Here is a 16,170-nt window from a genome sequence, read left to right as displayed (position 1 = left end):
ACATAATACCCTTCTTATGTCTCAGAAACATTGCAACATATATTAATTTCAAGAGATAATTGTGAGGTGGGGCATTTTGGTACGAAGAATAAAGAAATCACATACTCCTTGGAAAATAACAGTCTTAATCATAGAATCATAGAAATTTGCGGCACAGAGGGCGGTCATTTGGTCTATTGTGTCCGTACCGGCAGAAAAAGAGCTATTCTGCCTAATTCCACTTTCCAGCTCTTGATCCATAGCCTTGTAGATTAAAGCGCGTCAAGTACTTTTAAATATGATGAGGGTTTCGGCCTCTATCACCCTTTCAGGCAGTGAGTTCCAGACACCCACTGTCCTCTGGGTGAAAACATTTCTCCTCAACTTCCCTCCAATCCTTCTACCAATTATTTTAAATCTATGCCCCCTGGTCATTAAGTGGGGTAAAGGTGCAAAGGTATCTGGGGGTACAGTTCCACAAATCACTAAAAGTCGAGAAGTTAATAAGGGCTTAAAATAAAGCACTGGGGTTCATTTCTAGAGAGATAGAATTGAAAAACAGAGAAGTTATGTTCAACTTGTATGGAGCCTTGGTAGTAGCGAACAGTGTTGGTCTCCATAATATAAAAAGAACATAAAAGCACTGGAGAATGTTCAAGCAACATTTATAAGGATGATGCCAGAACTGAGAGGTTATACCGATCAAGAAAGATTGAACAGGCCAGGGCTCTTTTCTCGAGAAAAGAGAAGGCTGAGGGGTGACCTGATGGAGATCTTTAACATTGATAGGGTAGCTGTACTTGTTGCTGTTTGCACTTGTTGGGGAGACAAAAACTAGGGCCATGAATATAAGATAATCACTAATAAATCCAATAGGGAATTCAGGAGAGGGGATCTCATAGAAACATATAAAATTCTGACGGGATTGAACAGGTTAGATGCAGGAAGAATGTTCCCGATGTTGGGGAAGTCCAGAACCAGGGGTCACAGTCTAAGGATAAGGGGTAAGCCATTTAGGACCGAGATGAGGAGAAACTTCTTCACTCAGAGAGTGGTGAACCTGTGGAATTCTATACCACAGAAAGTTGTTGAGGCCAGTTCATTAGATATATTCAAAAGGGAGTTAGATGTGGCCCTTACGGCTAAAGGGATCAAGGGGTATGGAGAGAAAGCAGGAATGGGGTACTGAAGTTGTATGATCAGCCATGACCATATTGAATGGTGGTGCAGGTTTGAAGGGCCAAATGGCCTACTCCTGCACCTAATTTCTATGTTTCTATGAAATTTCTTTACCCAGAGTTTGGTGAGAATGTGGAACTCATTACCAGTGGTTGAGGTGAATAGCACAGATGCATTTAAGGGGAAGCTGGATAAAGACATGTGGAAGAAAGGAATAGAAGGATATGGTGATGGGGTGAGATGAAGTGGTGGGAGGAGGTTCATGTGGAGCATAAACACCGGCACGGAGCAGTGGGCCGAATGGCCTGTTTCCAAGCTGTAATTTCTACATAATTCTGTGCAACTTTGTACTGCCATTAAACATACACACTCCAACCTTGTAGTCCCAATCAGACCTTGACATCCTTCCTAAAGGGCGATGACCAGAATTGGGCGCAATACTCCAACTGAGGCCTATCTAGTGTCTTATAATGGGTTTGCATATCGTCTTTGCTTTTGTACTTTATGCCTCAATCCTGTATGTTTTTTTAAAAACAAAAACAGCCTTCTCAACTGGCCATCATGCTACATACAACAACTGGTATTTATATAGCGCCTTTAACATAGTGAAACGTCCCAAGGTGCTTCACAGGAGTATTATGAGACAAAAAAATTTGACACCGAACCACAAAGTAGAAATTAGGGCAGGTGAGGGTCACAGAGGTAGGTTTTAAGGAGCATCTTAAAGGAGGAAAGAGAGGTGGAGAGGTTTAGGGAGGGAGTTCCAGAGCTTAGGGCCTAGGCAGCTGAAGGCACGGCCACCAATGGTTGAACGATTATAATCAGGGATGCTGAAGAGGGTAGAATTAGAAGAGCAGGGGTTGTGGGGCTGGAGGAGATTACAGAGATAGGGAGGGGCGAGGCCATGGAGGGATTTGTAAACATGGATGAGAATTTTGAAATCGAGGAGTAGCTAATAGATGTAGAAACAAACATACATATATACCAATTCTGAGGAAGTATATCTGCCTAAAAACTCCTCCTGATGTCCCAGTTCAAATAAGAATTGGAGAGGGTGCAGAGATTTCCTTAAGTGGTACCGGGGATGTGAGACTTCAGTTACGTGGAGAGACTGGGGAAGCTGGGGTTGTTCTCCTTAGATCAGCGAAGGTTAAGAGGAGATTTAATAGAGGTGTTCACAATGATAGTGTAAATAAGCAAGAAAGTGTTTCCACTGGCAGATTTAAGATAATCGGCAAAAGAACCAGAAGGGGAGTTGTTGTGATCGGGACCACGCTGCCTGAAAGGGCGGTGGGAGCAGATTCAATAGTGACTTTCAAAAGGGAATTGGATAAATACTTGAAAAGGAAAAATTTGCAGGGCTACGGGGAAAGAGCAGGGGAGTAGGATTAATCGTATAGCACATCACAGAGGCCAAATGGCCTTCTCCCGTGCTGTATGATTCTATATTGAAGTCACAACACGTAGCCAGTCCATTCAGCCCAAACAGTTCGTGTTGGAGTTTACCCTCCATGTGAGCAAATAGTCCTAATCCTATTTATCCACCCTGTTTCAATCTCCCTTTGTCACCTTTTCCTTCACCCACCTGCCCAAACGAATCTTGAATATTGACATTGTTTATGTCTCAACGTACGATACTTCGTGCAGCTGATGCCAATGTAGAGCAACAACTACAATATTACATTGAGGTGGTTAAGCCAGATAACTGCTTCAGGAGTAGTGCAGTGTGTTGCTGTGACCAAGCTTTTGCTCACCTGTCATTAATTTCTCCTCATATGGCTCGTGTCAAATTTTTTTGTCTCATAGCACTCCTGTGAAGCACCTTGGGACGTTTCACTAAGTTAAAGACGCTACATAAATACAAGATGCTGTCATTGATGCCTCCTCTATATTGGTGAATGGGATCAATACAGAGGAGGCATCGGGAATGGAATGAGTCATTAGATGTTCCATGGTTTGTTCTGTGTGACCACCGTTGCACCCTGGAGAGTTTTTAATTCTCCATTTTGTGCACCAAGTATCCGCAGCTGACACGGTTTGTGCGGGCGCTGGGATCATCCGGGTCAGGTCCTTCACAAGGTGTTTCTTTTGTGACTTCTTGCGAACTCCATTTGGCTTTCCGAGCCTCGTCAGGATTGAAGTCGCGTTGTCAGAGGTAAAGCTCGTGGCTCCAAAGGGGGCTTGCCTCAACCACTAACCCCGAAGGAGAGCTCATCTGGTCGAGGCGTCACAAGCAGAGCGGCTCGACAATTCACGAGAGGAGAAGCCACAAGCGAGATTGGGATAGAAACACGTAGAGGGGCATGAATCATATCTCACAAGTCTACGGGATGCATTCTGCTTGCAACATCCATCGAAGATTAACCAGGTAAATCACATGTCGTTATGGGTTGGCTTGGTGTCAGTGTATCCGGTGAATTGATCTATTGTGTAACACTAGTTCAAGGAAGTAGGACAACTATTATTTCACAGCTTAAACTCCCAGCTGACAAATCGCCGAACTTATTTGAAAATAACTCAAGTAAGAAAGAACTTGCATTTCTATAGTGCCTTTCACAACCTCAGGATGTCCCAAAGCGCTTCACAACTAATGAAGTACTTTTTGAGGTGTAGTCACTGTTGTAATGTAAACAATACAGCAGCCAATTTGCACACAGCAAGCTCCCACAAACAGCAATGTGATAATGACCAGATAATCTGTTTCAGTGATGCTGGTTGAGGGATAAATATTGGCCCAGGACACCAGGGAGAACTCCCCTGCTCTTCTTCGAAATAGTGGTCATGGGATCTTTTACGTCCACCTGAGAGGGCAGACAGGCCTCGGTTTAACGTCTCACCCGAAAGACGACACCTCCGCCAGTGTAGCGCTCGCTCAGTACTGCACTGGGTGTGTCAAGCCTAGATTACATGCCTCTGGAGTGGAACTTGAACCCACAAACTTTTGACTCAGAGGTAAGAGTGCTACCCACTGAGTTGAGGCTAATAATTTATCTGCTTAACAGTCACCAGTCACTATAACCCAGTTTCCTCCCATTGTCTCCAGTACCAAGGGCTGTGGCTGCAATATGATACTATAACCCCGGCTCTCGCCTCGGAGTCAGAAGGTCGTGGGTTCGAGTCCCATTCCAGAGACTTGAGCACAAAATCAAGGCTGACGCTCCCGGTGCCAGTGCCGAGAGAGTGCAGCACCGTCAGAAGTGCCGTCTTTCAGATTAGATGTTAACCCGAGACTCCGTCTGCCCTCTCAGGAGGACAGAAGGCAGCCAGGGGTGAATGGATTTAGCACTCGGCACCAGCTTCGGACACGACAACAGCACACCCAGCCCAGTCGATCCTGCAAAATCCTCCTCACTAACAGCTGGGGACTTGTGCCAAAATTGGGAGAGCTGACCCACAGACTAATCAAGCAACTGCTTGACACAGTCATACTCACTGAATCGTACCTTTCAGCCAACGTCTCAGACTCCTCCATCACTATCTCTGAGTAGGTCCTGTCTCACTGGCAACACAGACCCACCAAAGGTGGCAGCAAAAGTGGGATATAGGCGGGAGGGAGTGGCCCTGGGAGTCCTCAACATTGACTCTCATGGCTTCAGGCTAAACATGGGGAAGGAAACCTCCTGTAAGCCGATGAGCCATTAAGGGAACTCTCGATGCAATTTAATCAAACAGGGGTAGATCTCCCGTGGCATTGCAAGAACTTGCATTTATATAGAGCCTTTCACAACCTCAGGATGTCCCAAAGTGCTTCACAGCCAAGGAAGTACTTTTTGAAGTGTAGTCACTGTTGTAATGTAGGGAAACACGGCAGCCAATTTGCGCACAGCAAGCTCCCACAAACAGGAATGCGATAAATGACAAGACAATGGCCTGGATTTTACAGAGCCCATGTCTGCGTCCATACAGCATACTCGGCTGCAAGTGCCCTGCTAGTTCCGGGTTTCTGCATTCGCTGTGCATGCGCGAAAATCTGGGACTTGCGATCTATCAACCCCAGGAAATGGACATTCGCTGGGGGAGAGTTGGGCTATTTCCCCAACTACTGCCCAGCAAATGCGCACAAAACACTTACACCTGGTAAAAGCCTGGATATCTGACTTCAATATTAATACAGAATTTGTTTTTTGCTTACTACCATATGAAAGAAGAAGATAACGGCCTTCTCAACTTGTCCTGTCACCTTCAAAGATTTGTGGACATATATCCTTTCTGAACCTGCACCCCCTTTAAAATTACACCATTGCTGACATCTGGCACTCACCACACAATGGTACGTGTCAGAGGTTCACCACCGCCTCCAGTGCGCCAGCATAGCCTTCAGCCGCCTGAGGAAGAGAGTGTTCGAAGATCAGGCCCTCAAATCTGGCACCAAGCTTACGGTCTACAGGGCTGTAGTGATACCTGCCCTCCTGTATGGCTCAGAGACATGGACCATGAGTGATCACAGTATGGTTGAATTTGTAATACAGATTGAGGGTGAGGAAGTAGTGTCTCAAATGAGCATACTATGCTTAAACAAAGGGGACTACAGTGGGATGAGGGCAGAGTTGGCTAAAGTAGACTGGAAACACAGACTAAACGGTGGCACAATTGAGGAACAGTGGAGGACTTTTAAGGAGCTCTTTCAAAAATATATTCCAGTGAAAAAGAAGGGCGGTAAGAGAAGGGATAACCAGCCGTGGATAACCAAGGAAATAAAGGAGAGTATCAAATTAAAATCCAATGTGTATAAGGTGGCCAAGGTTAGTGGGAAACTAGAAGATTGGGAAAATTTTAAAACGACAGCAAAGAATGACTAAGAAAGCAATAAAGGAAAGATAGATTACGAAAGTAAACTTGCACAAAACATAAAAACAGATAGTAAAATCTTTTACAGATATATAAAACGGAAAAGAGTGACTAAAGTAAATGTTGGTCCCTTAGAAGATGAGGAGGAGGATTTAATAATGGGAAATGTGGAAATGGCTGAGACCTTAAACAATTATTTTGTTTCGGTCTTCACAGTGGAAGACACAAAAACCATGCCAAAATTTGCTGGTCACAGGAATGTGGGAAGGGAGGACCTTGAGACAATCACTATCACTAGTGGGGTAGTGCTGGACAGGCTAATGGGACTCAAGGTAGACAAGTCCCCTGGTCCGGATGAAATGCATCCCAGGGTATTAAAAGAGATGGCGGAAGTTATAGCAAATGCATTCGTTATAATCTACCAAAATTCTCTGGACTCTGGGGAGGTACCAGCAGATGGAAAGCAGCTAATGTAACGCCTCTGTTTAAAAAAGGGGGCAGACAAAAGGCAGGTAACTATAGGCCGGTTAGTTTAACATCTGTAGTGGAGAAAATGCTTGAAGCTATCATTAAGGAAGAAATAGCAGGACATCTAGATAGGAATAGTGCAATCAAGCAGACACAACATGGATTCATGAAGGGGAAATCATGTTTAACTAATTGACTGGAATTCTTTGAGGATATAACGAGCATGGTGGATAGAGGTGTACCGATGGATGTGGTGTATTTAGATTTCCAAAAGACATTCGATAAGGTGCCACACAAAAGATTACTGCAGAAGATAAAGGTACGCGGAGTCAGAGGAAATGTATTAGCATGGATCGAGAATTGGCTGGCGAACAGAAAGCAGAGAGTCGGGATAAATGGGTCCTTTTCAGGTTGGAAATCGGTGGTGAGTGGTGTGCCACAGGGATCGGTGCTGGGACCACAACTGTTTACAATATACATAGATGATCTGGAAGAGGGGCAGAGTGTAGTGTAACAAAATTTGTAGATGACACAAAGATTAGTGGGAAAGCGGGTTGTGTAGATGACACAGAGAGGCTGCAAAGAGATTTAGATAGGTTAAGCGAATGGGCTAAGGTTTGGCAGATGGAATACAATGTCGGAAAGTGTGAGGTCATCCACCTTGGAAAAAAAAACAGTAAAAGGGAATATTATTTGAATTGGGAGAAATTACAACATGCTGCGGTGCAGAGGGACCTGGGGGTCCTTGTGCATGAATCCCAAAAAGTTAGTTTGCAGGTGCAGCAGGTAATCAGGAAGGCGAATGGAATGTTGGCCTTCATTGCGAGAGGGATGGAGTACAAAAGCAGGGAGGTCCTGCTGCAACTGTACAGGGTATTGGTGAGGCCGCACCTGGAGTACTGCGTGCAGTTTTGGTCACCTTACTTAAGGAAGGATATTCTAGCTTTGGAGGGGTACAGAGACGATTCACTAGGCTGATTCCGGAGATGAGGGGGTTACCTTATGATGATAGATTGAGTAGACTGGGTCTTTACTCAGTGGAGTTCAGAAGGATGAGGGGTGATCTTATAGAAACATTTAAAATAATGAAAGGGATAGAGGCAGAGAGGTTGTTTCCACTGGTCGGGGAGACTAGAACTAGGGGGCACAGCCTCAAAATACGGGGGAGCCAATTTAAAAACGAGTTGAGAAGGAATTTCTTCTCCCAGAGGGTTGTGAATCTGTGGAATTCTCTGCCCAAGGAAGCAGTTGAGGCTAGCTCATTGAATGTATTCAAATCACAAATAGATAGATTTTTAACCAATAAGGGAATTCAGGGTTACGGGGAGCAGGCAGGTAAGTGGAGCTGAGTCCACGGCCAGATCAGCCATGATCTTATTGAATGGCGGAGCAGGCTCGAGGGGCTAGATGGCCTACTCCTGTTCCTAATTCTTATGTTCTTATGTTCTTATGTTCCTCGATTTCGAGGGACTGCCTAGAATCACGATAACCACACAATGTTCCCGTTAAGTTGCGTGGCAGCCGGCTCACCAGCTTTTAAATGGAAAAGCCGCGCATGCAGAGAAATTTGAATGGGCTGTGCACCCCCAAAAAAAGGTAACATTGCCACCACAGCCCACCCCACCACCCCTTATGCCCCCCACACCGCCCCTCATGTCCCCCACACCCTACCCCACCGCCCCTCATGCCCTCCAGACCCCACCCCACCGCCCTTCATGCCCGCCACACCCCACCCCACTGCCCCTCATGCCCTCCAGACCCAACCCCACCGCCCCTCATGCCCCCCACACATACACAATTCTCCTTATTCAAGATGCTTACTGGGATCAATGGACAATGGTGTCTACTACTCTGATGGTGCAGACTTTTGAGGCAAATCATTTTTCGTCTTAAATCATAAAGACAGTGTTAAACTTCACCAGACCTGTGGCGTCTGCATGTCACAACCCACCCTGAACCTTCTCAATTAGCAGAGGACATGGGCTGAGGGTTAATTGAGGAAGGGGTGCTGAGTTTCCTAATTAATTCCAAAAGCTGCACCAAAACAGAATGAGCAAAAATTACCTTCAAGCAAAGCCAGATTGAGAAGGGGAAAGTTGCAACAATGACGATTAACGATATGATGATGAGAATCCAAGCGCAGTATCCAGGTCCTGCAGAGAAAGACATGCCGTTAAATAGGCCCGATGCAGTCAGTAAAGGAGAGAGAGAGAGATACAGGCATGCGTGTTATTATTTATTACCTCCGGGGCTGTGCTGTGCGGTCGAAGCTGCATCGACTCTGGCAGCATTCGGTCTCCTTTCGCTCAGTTCCATATTCCAGTTCCACTCTTGATGCTGCCTGCCCTAGGCTCGAACCTTGTGAAACAAAACACAGCGACAATCAGTGACAGCCAGCGACACTGACACACTGGGCTGGACTAAGGCTCGGCTTGACACGCCTCTCTGCCTTCAATGGGTTTGTGAGGGACTCAGGAACTGGAGAAGGTCCAAGTGCTGCGGTGATGCATAAACTTCAGTGTGTGCAGTGCCAACAGGTTCTTAAAGGGGCGGCTGCCCTCAGTAGCAATATGAGATTCGTCAGAAAGAAAGGAACTTTATTTTTAAAAAAACATCCTTTTTTGTTCTTGATTTGCTCTTGGCAACTGTCCTGGTAGGATTTGTTTTTTTTACGCATTAGGGCAGCACTCTCGCCTCAATGTGTCAGAATGTTGTGGGTTCAAGTCCCATTCACAGAATGATACAGCATAGGAGTCCATTCGGCCCATCATATCTCTGCTAGCTCTTTGAAAGAGAGTGGACAGGTTAGATACGGGAAGAATGTTCCCGATGTTGGGGAAGTCCAGAACCAGGGGACACAGTCTAAGGATAAGGGGTAGGCAATTTAGGACCGAGGTGAGGAGAAACTTCTTCACTCAGAGAGTTGTTAACCTGTGGAATTCTCTGCCGCAGAGAGTTGCTGATGCCAGTTCGTTAGATATATTCAAGAGGGAGTTAGATATGGCCTTTACGGTTAAAAGGGATCAAGGGCTGTGGCGAGAAAGCGGGAAAGGGGTACCGAGTTGAATGATCAGCCATGATCTTATTGAATGGTGGTGCAGGCTCGAAGGGCCGAATGGCCTACACCTGCACCTATTTTCTATGTTTCTGTTTTTATTCAATTTGTTCCGCTCCCCGGACCTGTCTCCAATAGCCCTGTAAAAATGTTTCCCTTCAAGTATTTACCCAACTCCCCTTTTGAAAGCTGCTATTGAATCTGCTTCCATCTGCAGAAGACTGATGGGATTTAACTTTTTATATTTATTTAAAAAGCAATCTTTTTCTCAAAGTTCTTGCACGATACAGAGGTGGCTGAGAGGAGACCTTATTGACGTGTATAAAATTAAGCGGGGCCTAGATCATCATCATCGGCAGTCCCTCGAAATGAGGATGACTTGCTTCCACGCCAAAAAAAAGAATGAGTTCACTGGTGTTTCAATGAAGAACCCGAACTACATGCTGAAGGGTGGAAGATGCCTGTGGGTGGATTTTTTTAACGTGTGGTGACCGTTGCACATCAGCCACCACACGGGCTTGACAGAGCTAGGTCTTGATCCAGTGGCAAGGGTTAACCAGGACGACTGGAGACCTGCTCTGCTGCACGGACCCAGTGCGCACATATCGCAGTGTGGGCTGGCTCGTGCTGTCCCTGGGCCCCTGACCCCGAACTCACACCTCCCCTGGGCCCCGATCACATCCCTCCACGATCTCTCGCCGCTCCTTCGCCCCGATCTCGCCGCTCCTGCTGCACCTGCCCACGCTCCAATCAGCGACCTGGACCTTGCTGACGTCACTCTTGGCTGCCGTTGCTCTCCTGCACCAGCTCGCGCTGTACCTTGTAGTGGCATGATCCACGTTGCTCCGAGGCCTAGGAAGGACCTGTTTCCCTTAGCAGAGGAGTCAACAACCGGGGGGCATAGATTTAAAGTAATTGGTAGGAGGTTTAGCGGGGATTTGAGGGGAATTATTTTTTACGCAGAGGCTGGCGGGGGGTCTGGAACTCAGTGCCTGAAAGGGTGGTAGAGGCAGAAACCCTCAGCACATTTAAAAAGTACTTGGATGTGCACTTGAAGTGCCGTAACCTACAGGGCTACGGACCGAGAGCTGGAAAGTGGGGTTAGGCTGGGTGGCTTTTTGTTGGCCGTCGCGGACACGATGTGCCAAAATGGCCTCCTTCCGTGCTGTAAATTTCTATGATTCTACTGTAGTCAGTTCCGATCACCACCACTGCAGCACGGATATCGCGGCATGTGGAAGCAGTGCAGAATCAAACCGATACCACACCAAAGGTGCCAGCGCCGTGAGGAGGCGGGGGTACCCGGGATTGTTAACACTGGAGAAGGGAAGCTGCACGGAGATATGATCCAAGTTGTTGTAAATATACTGAGGTGGAGTTTCCCTCTTTGGGCAAATGTGCCCAAAATGCACCTGAAATTGCTCTGGTTCGGGTCAACGGCCGCGCAGCACCCAAGAGATCCCGTGCAGCCGATGAGCCGGCTGTTAAATGCAAAAACCGCGCGGCCCATTAGAGGGAACATTGGTGAGGATTACAGTTCAAGTTTCCGCTAAAATTCATTTATATCATCACAAATGTAAACTTTTTCATCAACCCGTGCATTCGGACACCGTTACAGAACGTAATCATTTCTTTTTCTTTCTATTAAAAAGTATTCCTTGATATGTTTAAGAGTGATAACTTGCTGCGATTTTATTAATTCAGCTGAAAATGGATTTTAACCGAAAAAATAAGCCCTCCATCTGCGCTGTGAGTAAACTGATTTAAATTCACTGAAAATAACTTTTTAAAAGCGATACTGAACCATTTATAGTTTCATTAGGGTACACTCGTCACGGTCTAATATTTTTCGTCATGAAAATCTTTTAAAACGTGCCGACTGGTGCCTGTGCACCGAAGAGAATGAGCGCGATTTGAAGAGCTTTCCCCAACCAGCGCATTCGGCAAAATCTCGCGATGTTGAGCTGGGGGTGGGCCCTGGCGAACTGGATCTTAAACTGCATTGAAAAGATGGCAGAAAACACAAACATAAACAAGCTCTGGAACTCCCTGCCTAAGTCTCTCTGCCTCTCTCTCCTCCTTCAAGATGCTCCTCTAAAACCTACCTCACGCGCTAAATTCTACTTATGCGGCTAGGTGTCAACATTTTTTTTTAGCTCATAACACTCCTGCGAACGTTAAAGGCGCTATATAAATACAAGTTGTCGTTGTAGTTTTGGGGCAGAACTCACGTTTAAAATTCACCAATCTTTTGCGCTGGTTCGGCCAAATCCACGCAGATTACACTGGTGTTGCTCGCGGAAACTCCACCCCGTTATTTATATATTAGGACGGGTACATCTCAGTCTCAGGCCAGGTACTGCACTTACTCACTGGGTCACGAGAGTGTTCAAATGTAGGTTGCTCAAAATCACGCTGTTCATCGAGTGTCTAACATGGTGGCTATCAGTGGGATTGCAAGCATTCACTGCTAATATAGAAATAGAATTATGTTGACAGGGTGAGATGAGGTAGGGTGGGAGGAGGCTCGTGTGGAGTATAAACACCGGCACGGACCTGTTGGGTCAAATGGCCTCCTTCTGTGCTGTGAAAGGTGAGCCGCGGTAATATGTTCAAGACTGCTACAGATTTTCGAACTTGCCTTGAACATATTACCGGGGCTCAATTTCTACGGCACAGAAAGAGGTGTGTGATAGACTGCACAGAGAGGGTTGTGTGGCACAATTGGATAGATCTTTGAGAGAGAGAGAAAGCTATTATGGGATGCTGGTGTATCAGATAAATTTAAGACAGAAATAGACAGTTTCTTAAATAAGGGGATAAGGGGTTATGGGGAGTGGGCAGGGAAGTGGAGCCGAGTCCATGATCGGATCAGCCATGATCTTATTGAATGGTGGAGCAGGCTCGAGGGGCCAGGTGGCCTACTCCTGCTCCTATTTCTTATGTTCTTATGTCGTGCCCTTCTGCACTTTCCTGTGTTACGTTAATGAAACAGTTTGGCGATGACTAATAGAAGTTCAGAAATATTGGGGGTTGGGGAAGTATAAGAACATACTCCATCTGCTAAATTTTTGCCCACTCACTTAGCCTGTCTATGTCCCTTTGCAGGTTTTGTGTGTCCTCCTCACACATTGCTTTTCCTCCCATCTTTGTACCGTCGGCATACTTGGCTATGTTACACTCAGTCCCTTCTTCCAAGTCGTTAATATAGATTGTAAATAGTTGAGGACCCAGCACTGATCCCTGTGGCACCCCACTGTGGTATCCAGGGTTGCCAACCCTCCAGGATTGCCCTGGAGACTCCAGGAATGAAAGATTCATCACCAGGACACTGCTGGGAGCAAAACCCTCAGGAGGCATTAAAAATGATACTTTTTTATTCCCCAATTTCTTTGAACACTTACAGGAGTTATAAAAATATTGGATACAAAAGCAAAATACTGCGGATTCTGGAAATCTGGTATAAAAACAGAAATAGCTGGAAATACTGAGCAGGTCAGGCAGCATCTGTGGAGAGAGAAACAGGGTTAACGTTTCAGGTCGATGACCCTTTGTCAGAACTGGAAAAAGTTAGAGATGTAACAGGTTTTTAAGCAGGTGCAGAGGCAGGGAAAGGAGGGAGGGGAGGAAAGAACAAAGGGAAGGTGTGTGATAGGGTAGAAGGCAGGAGAGATTAAGGGTCCGAAATTGCCCTCTGTCCCGCTGAAGACGGATAATTTGAATTAACTGAAGATTTAGCGCCCATAGAGATGGGGCGGAGAATAGAGCGATATTCGGCACTTTGTCCCAAAAACGGAGTGGGATGGTGTTGGGGGCACAAATGGCCTCCACAGGGGCGCTGCAGGAGTGGGAGGAATGACTGAGCACCCAATTTCGCCTGACTCTCATTCAGTCATAACAAGACACCCGGGGGCCGAAATTCAGGTCCGGATAAGGCCCGTTCCCGCCGTTTTTTGCGGTAAATTCAGGTCGGGGATTTTTCGGCCTGTCCACAATTCCGCCCCACTGCTGATAACCGCCGCAAGTACATCATCAAAACGTGCACTGCCGCTCTCCCTCACCTGCAGTATACTCCGCCTGAAATTTAGGTAAAATAATAGTTGCCCCGCTGCAGGGTGCCCCCGACAGCTTTCCCTGTCGGTGCACCTTGTCTGCTCTCTCTCTGCCCTGGCGGTGCGGCGGACATTAAAGGCGAGGGCCGAATGCTGCAGCCGCCATCTTATGTTTTTTGGCCGGCCGGCTCCCAGGTCAGCCGGATCGCTGCTCCCCCGGGTTCGGCCGGGCAGCCAACAGGCAGCCTGGTAACCCCCCTCTTGGGTGCCAGGCCGCTGACCCGGCCGAAACCCTCCCTGGTGGCCGAATCTAAAAAATGCCCGATTCTCTCCCCTTTAATGGAGGGGAGAGGGCGTGGTGACGCACATGCGCTGTGACATCACCACCGCTCCGAAAATCGACGGAAAGGCCGCCTCAACGCTCCCGACGGAAAAAACTTTAAAAAAAAAAAAAAAAAGTAGGTGCGCCAGTTTTCTGGCAGCCCTGAATTTCAGCTCCCGGGTCCCTGGCCTTCTTAAAAGGGCATGTCTTTCAGGTAGGTCATGGTCACTCTGAGCTGTTCTATTGGAGCATGTGCTGCGTGTTTCAGGCATTAATGGGAGCTCCGAGAGGCAGCACAAGGGCAACCAGATTGTCAGATGCCCAAGCTGAAACGCTGGGTGCAAGCTGTGGAGGACAGGAGGTGCCTCCGATTTCCGGAGTCTGGGAGGCCCTCTCTGCAGGTCTCCCCGCGGAGCGTGGGCACAGGTGGCCGTCGAGGTGCAGGACGCCTCAATAGTAGACCGCACAGCAACTCAGTGCCGAAAAGAGGTTCAGCGACGTCACTCGAGTGGTGACAGTGAGTACATGCTGCCCCAACTATGGAACTGCAGCCTCTGGCTCCTTCCCCAACCGTTACAGACCAGTCTCTGTGTGTGCACTCGGTAAACCGCCACTTCAGGTGAGTGCGTAAGCATGCGTCATCCTTGCCGACTCACACTTGCCGCATCCTTTCATTTGCTACTTAGAATGACAGCCTCCTTAAGCTGCACATCCATGTCTTCCACATCCCTTCCTGGACTGTTACTCACCGACCTCTCTTTGTTTTGTCGGCCAAGATGGCACATTACCGTCGCGAGCAGCAGTGAACCGGAGGTGGAGAGGCGCAACGGCGCCAGCTCACTGATGTGGAGGGAAGGAGTACTGCAGCCGCTGCCCCAGCGGCTGTCGGGACCCTGGGTCCTGCTGGGGGGGCCGCATTGGTAAGTCACGCCCTTCCTTTCATGCCATCTGAACGTTATTGCACAAAGGCCCATCATTTGGCTGCTCAACAATGTGTGCACCTTTGTTCCTGCACGGCTGACCCTCCCCTTCCCGCGACATTTGTGCCGTTTATGGTTGCAGGCAATGCCCTGGACCTGGACAAGCCGGTGCCTGAGCCCCCCGATCCCAGCGAGGAAATGTTGCAGGAGGAGCAGGAGGGAGAGGAAGACCCAGATACAAGCAGGAAGGGGGTACTGAAGTTACATGTTCAGCCATGAATTCATTGAATGGCGGTGCAGGCTCGAAGGGCCGAATGGCCTACTCCTGCACCTATTTTCTATGTTTCTATGTCACTGCTTCTCTCACTCGCACCCACTGGGAGTACGCATTCTTTACAGCTTAGCTTAGGAGAGGGTTCTGCACTGGATGATGCACTGGGGGCCTAACGGGCTGCAGCATGGTCAAGGGGAAAGGGAAGCTTGGGAGCCAGCTCCCCAGGAGGGTGAGTTCGCACGCGAGTTCTGCTGCACAGGACTCAGATGAGGACCTCGATGGGGAGGCGTTCGCCCACAAGGTGTTGGCCATGCTCTCCGAAATGATTGGAGCAAGGGCAAGGGTGCCCGCGAGCCTGTCACAAGTGGCACGGAGCATGGAGGAGTCTGCCTCCCGCATTGCAGACAGCTCTGCACACATCATGGAGCCCATCATTGCCAGTGTGCAGACGGTGGTGGACTCCCAGAGAGACCGTGCGGATCCAGACCTCATGACATGTGTCATGGGCGACGTGGCAGCTTCCACTGTAGCACAGGAAGCAACCCAACATCTGAGTGCTGTAATACAGAAAATGGATGGTGGCATAGATGCTCACACTGCTCTCGTGCCGTCTCAGCAAGATGCCACGCAGCATCTTAGTGCTGTCATGCAGGCGCGTCTGACTGCTCTCACGCAGTCTCAGCTGGATGCCACGTGAGCTCTGACCGCTGCCATCGCCGCTAGGTCCACCACGGTCCACCGGGGGTCTCACGGTGTCGCAGCAAGCCCATCCAACTGTGCTGGAGCATCTTGGTGGGGATGCGGAGGTGCTGCCCCGGGGGAGTGGCACTGGGTCATTGGAGCAAGAACCTGCTGACCTCTCTCAGTCCGTCATTGCAAGTGGCCGTGGCTGGCGCCCAGCCTGAGGGGGTGCAGTCTGCAGCCGGCCCTTCCAGGGACAGAGCTAGTCGAGGGCGTCCTAGAAGAACATCTGTAGCATCTGGACGTGAAAGCGAGCAGCCTCCCAGCAGCCATGCTAGATTAGGTATATGTAAAAAGGGCTATATGGAAATGCACAAGGGCAAGTGAAAGATGGTCTGTTGTTGCTGCACTTTTTGTTATAAAAATGTTGATTGGAAACGTTGTTTGTTGCT

The 16,170-nt window shown here is 48.1% G+C and overlaps 1 protein-coding gene across 4 annotated transcripts in view; it reads right to left on the bottom strand.

Annotated features, from left to right (window-relative positions):
* Window positions 1-16,170, bottom strand: part of LOC139275974 (stomatin-like) — a 62,872-nt gene that overhangs the window by 31,580 nt on the left and 15,122 nt on the right. The window contains exons 1-4 of one of the 4 annotated variants that reach the window (XM_070893253.1): window positions 14,500-14,586; window positions 12,874-12,976; window positions 8,658-8,772; window positions 8,479-8,567 (exon numbers count right to left, since the gene is read on the bottom strand). In XM_070893253.1, the coding sequence (XP_070749354.1) occupies window positions 8,479-8,567; window positions 8,658-8,730 (162 nt within the window). In that variant the 5' untranslated portion in view covers window positions 8,731-8,772; window positions 12,874-12,976; window positions 14,500-14,586. The other 3 variants (XM_070893254.1, XM_070893251.1, XM_070893250.1) reach the window with 3 other exon arrangements.

Source organism: Pristiophorus japonicus, chromosome 11 (genome assembly GCF_044704955.1).
Source record: "Pristiophorus japonicus isolate sPriJap1 chromosome 11, sPriJap1.hap1, whole genome shotgun sequence".
NCBI lineage: Eukaryota > Metazoa > Chordata > Chondrichthyes > Pristiophoridae > Pristiophorus > Pristiophorus japonicus.
This window is presented reverse-complemented; position numbering and strand designations above follow the sequence as displayed.